Genomic DNA, 7,747 nt, shown 5'->3' with positions numbered 1-7,747 from the left:
TCCGGTTTTCTATAAAACCCGTTGTAAGTGAGCTACGCCTACGCTATTTTTAATATATCGTTTATTTAATTATAGTAACATTATTAGGAACTTATAATAAGTACTTGGGCTATTATTATGGGTTATATAAGTATTGTTTAACGCTTATATAATAGTAATAATAGCTAGACTATTAATTAGTCTCGGCGAATAATAGATTAAACTCTACTGGTAATAATACTAGGTTTCGTCGAAGGAAATTATTTTTTTTAAGAAGCGAAGCGCTGTCTGGGTTCGGAATCACCACCTTTTCAAGTGAGTGCATGGTCTCTTTCATCTTACACATAGATATAAAGTATTTTATATAAATTACGTGTTATGTGTGCATATTATCTGAATACTTGTTGTCTATGATGGATGAATGATTATATACATGTTTTAAATGATTTAAATATATATATATATATATATATATATATATATATATATATATATATTATATCTACAAATATGTTGGGATAAAACATGGGTAGATGAAATAGTTGGTGTGTGATGAAATAAAATGATAAGAGATATGTGATTATATGAAGGTGATGATAATTAGGTGATGGATAGGTGATGATGAATCGGTGATGTAGGATGAAAGATACTATAACCTTGTCCAGCAATTTGGAGATATAGTCATCTACTAGAGTATAGATGGCGACCACGGACTATTCTAGACAACCTGTGGAAACACCAACAGACTGATAACCTGTAGGTAATGAATTACGAGTCCAGGTGATGTTGTGACTGTATATTCATGTGATGATACTCTAACCCTTACTATGAGTTCAGGCGACGTTGTAACTACGTATTCATGCCTTAGGAACGAGCATATAAGGAAATGTGAGGTAAAAATATGAGAGGTAAATATGATATAGGAGATGACCCTTAAGATAATTCTTTAAGGATTATTAAAGAAGATAATGAGGATGGGTAATCGGGTTGATTGTTTGATGTTTAAATATAATAATTATATTATTGTGGGTTGAAAACCCTATGTACTCACTAGGTTTCCCAACCTAACCCACTCAGTTTATTTATATCACAGGTATTGATATGAAGTCACATTACACTGAGAGATTAAAGAGATGTAGATCATAGTGTAAATGAATGTAAGTTCTGTTTATGCTTATGTTTTTGTATTGACGATGACATCCCAAATGTTTTAAAATGAATAAAAATAAATTTCCTCGGAAATGCTTTGATAACGTATTTATCATGTTTTACTGAGAATAAATTCCGCAACATTTTTATTAAAAGAATTACTCTGATTTTTATAAATCATAAACAAAAATCGGTCTTTTTTGACCGTGAAAATGAGGATGTCACATAATAGGTAGTGATCTCGGGTTCGAGCCCTCCCTCCATCGTTCAACCAAAACATTCTTTTTTCAAACAAATTTCAAAAATGGTTCCTTTACCCTAACGTCTGAATACTAACGGAGTTAGTAAAAAGGGTCATATGTGCAAGTTTTGCAAACCACAATGACCATTTGCATCAAAAAAAAAAATTAGCAGGGACTGACTTTGTGATTTTTGATAAACCACAGGGACCATTTTCGTAATTGTCAAACGAAAATAATAAATAATAATAAAATGGCATAATAGTCATTTTATGTCTTTTAAAAGGTGAACATATAAATTTATAGGGATGTGCATGGGCTAGATTAGGTCGGTTTTGAACTAAAACCAAATCCAACCTGCTAATTTCGGTTTTAAATAATTCAAACCCAAACCCAAACCGAAACCAATGGGTTCGGTTTTTCGGGTTCTCGGTTTTCAATGGGTCGGTTTTGGGTTTAAATCCAAACCCAACTACAATCTTACTTCTTGACAGACAATCGGTGGCATTTCTTATATAAGAGAAGAAAAATCAGTGGCATTTCTTATGTAAGAGAAGAAATGGCTTCATGTTTGTGTATTGGGCGATGTGGGATGCGAACTAACCTTCGAAATAAAAATCAACATAAAAGAGAAGAGGCGGGGATGAGATCGAACTCGAGGCCGGCTGTACTAAACAAGCTTATATGTCGAAACACTTAACCACTTAACGAAAGATTCGTACTTGTTTTTAAATCACGAGAGAAAATATATAGATATGAGGTTGGCAAATAAAGTAAGCATGGGACGTTGCAAATAAGAATCAAACTAATGATCTCTAGTATAATAATACGACGCCTTAACTATCATACCAAACTTCTATTTGTCTTTCTAAGTCATGCAAATCGTATATATACTTAGATAATTCACAGAATACATACATTTCTTAATATTTGGTTTGGTTCGGTTTCTCTCGGTTTTAGCAAACCCAAAAACCGAACCCAAACCGAAATTTTCAGTTTTTGAAAAATCTAAACCCAACAAGTCAGTTTATGTTTCGGTTTCGATTTTGTTGGTTTTTCGGTTTTCTGATTCGGTTTTGCTCATCCCTATAAATTTAAACCAAACCAGAAATGAACCAAATTAATTTGCTAAAAATAAATACTAAACATACGTTTTACATGTACACCATGGACAAATAATTTAATTTACCCAGAAATTAATTTGTAACTTTTGGTAGATTGACCAATATATTAACACACTCACACACAAAAAAATAAAATAGTAATAATAATAATAATAATAATAATAATAATAATAATAAAATCCCTAGATAAAAGAAAAAGGGGGGTCGAGGCCCGACGGTTTTGGAAAAAAGCCATGGCAGAGCTCAACAGAAATGACGAACCTGAACCACATGTATTGCCTTCCAAGCGAAAGCCAACGGCCGATGACGACACCTCCGGTGCTTCCGAAGAGAAAATTGTCAACCAAAGCTCGAATGGCGGTGTTGAAATCGATCGGAAGGGGAAAGGGATAATGAAGGTTGATATGGGGAAGGGGATAATGAAGGTCGATATGGGTAAAGAAATAATGAAGGTTGAAGAAGACGATCCATCTTTCTGATGATGATGATGATGATCTTCCTGGGAAGACACAGCGTCTTATTAAACTCCAAGGAGGTTAGCCTAGTTTCTTTAGGAATTCAACTTTTTAATTAGTTTTTCTAGCTTAGAACCGTGTTTGTCAAACAATGTTGCTACTGTTGAAGAGCGATCACATTTTAAAGGATTTGAATATGTTGTGGTTTCAGTTGAGATAGTTCTTGATGTACATGATTGTTGTTGGTATCATTTAAGCTGCTCTTGTATTTATCGCTGATTATTTTAGAAAAAAGAGACAATAGAAAGAAACTTAAATGGGTCGTTCTTTCTCTAGTTGGTTGATAGTTATCCAGTAGAATCAGTAGCCCAGTTTAGCCTCTGCATCAACTTGCTGATCACCATCATGATTTTTAATCAATCGGACTTTGTTCATTTTCATGGTCAAAACTCGATTTTGCTATAGGGTATGGAATTATGAACTATCATCATCTTTATTTACTGGTCACTTGGGATAGATTTCTTCAGTCATGAATCATGAGCATTAATCCAATGTATGTTTCTGTTTTTAGTAATCCAAGTTATGGAAGCGTTGATGTTATTATTACATTAAAGTGGGCTACTGCTTTCCATAGGTTAGTTATATCAGTGTTTTCTTTTCCTAACATAGGTAACTAAACTAATTGTATTCAGTGTCCATTGGTCATTTAGGTAAAAAGTCTTTTTTCTTTTTTGTCATTTTTTATAACTTGGGTGTCATTTGGTTAATTTTGGCAAAAGCAAAGGGAAACCAGCTAGGGAACCCTATTAATTAGATTCTGATTTAGATCCAAGTACAAAAATGTTTAACTTTTGCGTTTTACATCCAACAAAGAAAAGGAAAAGACTATTCAGGGTGTTCCAACCCAAGAAACGGCGCCTCCCAATCATCATATGTTGTTCTCTACAAATTAAGAAGCAGATTAAAATATGTATGTAAACATATATAATCTTAGTATGAGAAACGAACAAGTATGAATGAATGACAAACCTGATAACATCTAGAGAGAATATGCAAACCTCCACTGATAGAGACAAAAAAAAAAAAAAAAAAAAAAAAAAAAAAAAAAAAAGTTATATAGGCTAAAGTAATTAAGATGTGATTATGAGTTCTATTATATATATATATATATATATATATATATATATATATATATATATATATATATATATAAAATAAACGAACTTAAAAGAGAAAAAGTCCTACATACATTGGAAAATTCGTCATCAGGTACTGCTAACTTGCACTGAATGCGGGGTTTAATAGCAACTAAAGTTTCATCTTCATGAATTATCATAAAGAAAGGCTCCCCAAAGTTTTTCACCTGTTGCAGCTGCAAATCAAAGATGAACCATAATAAATAAATAAATAAATAAATTAACAGTTGAGCAAAAATTAAACTTGAGATTATATATGTACCCCCCACTTCTGTTGAGCCTCTTTGATGAAATGGTATACATGAATACGCCGATACCCAGGTTTCAGGTCCTTCTCTTCTTCTGGAATCTAATTAAGGTAACAAAACACAAGTAAATAAATCAATTTACTAATTCTAAATTACAACACTCATGTAGAAAATAAAAACTCACTTTCTCTGCACGTAATACCCAGGTATCATCTATAAAAACAATTCTCTCCCACAGTCTGAAGACCTGTGAGAAATCATCAACACAACAAATTAATTGAATGGAACACTCTAGAAATTAACTGGAAAAAAAAAAAAAAAAAGATATCAGAAACAATACCTTGTAAATCCTATGGCGGTATAACAGAAGCAATCTAAGTTCAGCATCTGGAGGAGATACATTCACCTGCTTAAACATGCAATTTACATTTACAATAATAATAAAAAGTACACAGCGTCTATATGACAGGTAGGTAACACACAGCACATGGCTAGATGTATATGATTAATTTTCATCAACAGATCCCCTAATGCTGATACCACGTATTTGAACCAGAACATACAGATTTTTTTTTTCTTCAGAATAGTAATGCAAGGAGCTTGAAATGTGGTTTCAGATTAATGAATGTAAATGCAGGTTGAGATACCTTTTTTTTTATTTCATTGAGAACGTCTTCCACAGTGCTCTGCTCATGCAACGAAATACTGTGAATTACAGGCTGCAACACAACAAAATTCAGAACCCAAGGCAAAATTATATATATATATATATATATATATATATATATATATATATATATATATATATATATATATATATATATGAGTTTAACTTTTAACATACAGACCTCTTCCTTGGCTGTGGTTGCATGGTAATATGCAACCTTTAAAGTTTTCTGACATTGTAAATCTAGCAGAGGGACATCTAATACTTCGTAATACAAAATATCATAACCCTGTTACCCACATAATATATATATATATATATATATATATATAAGAGAGAGATTAAGTATGTATTTTTCATCAAACCAAACTCTGTTGGTGAAAGTGACATATGATATGAGAAATTTAACAAAGTGAGACAGACAGATATATATATATATATATATATATATATATATATATATATATATATATATATATATATATATATATATATATATATATATATATATAGAAACAAACCTCATTAGAGGTGCCTAGCATGTCTACCAAAATTCCTTCAAACGGATATTCAATGGGGAAATCGCAGTCTGGGCGATTCAAATTCACGTTGTGAGGACTAAACCTGATTTTCAATGGATCAGCCATATCAAGTCTCTTGGCAACTCTGTCAGCCACATCATCGTATGTATGCAGCTTTGACCTATTCATTCAAACCTCATCGATCAGTAACAGAAACAGACACAGCAACTAAGAAGAAAGTCAAACTCACAATTCAAGAGTGAAAGCATCCTCCTCAGGCTTCCCCTTAGATCGAAAATGAACCACCTGCAATTGCAAAAGGAAGGGAATATATATATATATATATATATATATATATATATATATATATATATATATATATATATATATATGCATGAAATTAAATTAAAGCGGATACCTTAATTCAACTCACGGCTTATAATTAATTAACAGACCTGGCTATAATAGACATGTTCCAGAAATGAAGGAATGTTAGGATATTTATGATCACCAGCCTCAAATACTTTCTGAAAGCAAATTATGTCTCCGTCCTTAATCTGTTGTTGTATAAAGAAACAAAGACTTTGTTCACATTTAATACTCCTATAAGGTAATTAGGTCGTAACCAACTTTTTGATGAGACGACTTATAATAATACCTGGCTACATCCAAATTAGGTTTTAATGTCAAGACGTGCACACATCACACATGGATCAAACTCTAGTTCATGATGCCGCTCAAATTTAATTTCCTGATCAAATCATACATGCATAAATTAAGTATAAACACCAACTCACGACTACCAAACAGGCAAGAGCATTCAGTTGTTAGATTATACCAACCTCATACAGTTCAATTTCTTCATCTGGACTAATTCCAACTTTCTCATTTAATTTTGATACAATTTCAGTTGGTTTTTGAGAGCTCCTCACATAAAGGCTACCAACATATCTGGAACAAAAACAATACATAATCTTAACACACAACGATCCGACCCAGACCCATTTTAAAGATTAAAAAAGAACAAATTAATACAAGTTATAAGAAAGTACCGGAGTTGTAACTTCACAGGATCATAAAGCTTGAAGAAAACAAGTATATCTTCTTCACTTATGCTGGGTGGTGGAATAGGTTGCAAATCCTGAAAACGAGACATGACTATTTTACAACTACTGAACAAAAAGATCAAGGGCAAGCATGAAGCACCAGTGAGATAAAAGGGAGCAAGACACTAACTATTACCGGGCCAATCACTGACTCCAGGAACAAATTCAATTCGGCTTCAGCATTGCCATACTTATTATATACTGTCCTCAATTGCCCAATCTGCATTTTCACGTTGTTGCCATTGGATACAAAAACTTAAGAATAGTTGGAGACATACTTTTCATAGCAAAGGTACATGTAATCAAAATGAGCAAGAAATGCATACCGATTGTGTTTCTTCCAGGCGTGTTAAAGGCCTGTAGGGACGGTATGTGTGGTTCTGTCTCTTTGCCCATGTCCAGAACCGTTGACATTCAACAGGCACACCAAATTCTCTAGCAACCTCCTCCTGCATGCAGGCAACCCAATAAGTCCATAACAACACATTTAAGAAAATAAATACCTTCACTCTGTTAAATGGCATTTGCTTCTCTAGACAAAGGCTCCAAACTTTGTCATGGTCGACAAGATCAAGATATATATCCTTCCCTATCTGTTCAAACAGGTCTGCATCACGAGCAACCGCAACCTATATATAGATAGATGCATGTCAATATTATTGATGATTATTATTAATTTAGTACTGATGGATTTCATGAAAGCTCGGGAATTGAGCTGATATCTCTACCACCTAACTTTGATAGTAGTGTCATGTGCCTTTTCATCCGCTTCTTCAACAATTTTCTGTTTTTTCGCCATATTAGATGAACCAGCACCTACGCCCCCATCTAAATCTGCCATATCTCGGCTATCAAGAATATCTTCCTCACCTCCACTAACCGATCCAAAAATACCCGACTCATAACCCTAACAACTCGTTCCCGAAGGGAAGCCGAAGGAATCGGGAGGAAAAGATGATTTTCCCCAATCCCCGTTTTTTGAAGTTTACACAATTACCCTTCCTATTACTATATAAACGGATGATCTACGCCAGAAAACACATCACGCACAACATTCTGCACA

General features: G+C 33.3%; 2 protein-coding genes across 2 annotated transcripts; both read right to left on the bottom strand.

Annotated features, from left to right (window-relative positions):
- Nucleotides 1-3,713: 3,713 nt before the first annotated feature.
- On the bottom strand, nucleotides 3,714-6,243 carry LOC145087889 (ubiquitin C-terminal hydrolase 12-like). Its single transcript, XM_079025992.1, has 12 exons — nucleotides 6,237-6,243; nucleotides 6,034-6,135; nucleotides 5,829-5,884; nucleotides 5,579-5,759; nucleotides 5,239-5,346; nucleotides 5,038-5,109; nucleotides 4,731-4,796; nucleotides 4,575-4,637; nucleotides 4,405-4,491; nucleotides 4,196-4,318; nucleotides 3,976-4,009; nucleotides 3,714-3,888 (listed from the first exon to the last, which is right to left on the bottom strand). Exons 4-11 carry the CDS (start codon nucleotides 5,702-5,704, stop codon nucleotides 3,986-3,988), a joined length of 669 nt encoding a protein of 222 aa, XP_078882118.1. The 5' UTR covers nucleotides 5,705-5,759; nucleotides 5,829-5,884; nucleotides 6,034-6,135; nucleotides 6,237-6,243; the 3' UTR covers nucleotides 3,714-3,888; nucleotides 3,976-3,985.
- Nucleotides 6,244-6,251: 8 nt separating this feature from the next.
- Nucleotides 6,252-7,525, bottom strand: LOC145089891 (ubiquitin C-terminal hydrolase 12-like). Its single transcript, XM_079028278.1, has 7 exons — nucleotides 7,421-7,525; nucleotides 7,188-7,313; nucleotides 7,011-7,133; nucleotides 6,821-6,904; nucleotides 6,631-6,719; nucleotides 6,421-6,529; nucleotides 6,252-6,329 (listed from the first exon to the last, which is right to left on the bottom strand). The coding sequence occupies exons 1-7, from the start codon at nucleotides 7,523-7,525 to the stop codon at nucleotides 6,252-6,254; spliced, it is 714 nt and encodes a 237-aa protein (XP_078884404.1).
- Nucleotides 7,526-7,747: the final 222 nt, after the last annotated feature.

This window comes from Lactuca serriola, chromosome 2 (assembly GCF_051521515.1).
Source record: "Lactuca serriola cultivar US96UC23 chromosome 2, Lser_US96UC23_V15, whole genome shotgun sequence".
NCBI lineage: Eukaryota > Viridiplantae > Streptophyta > Magnoliopsida > Asterales > Asteraceae > Lactuca > Lactuca serriola.
Note: the sequence above shows the minus strand (reverse complement) of the source record. Positions and strands in the feature narration are given on the sequence as shown.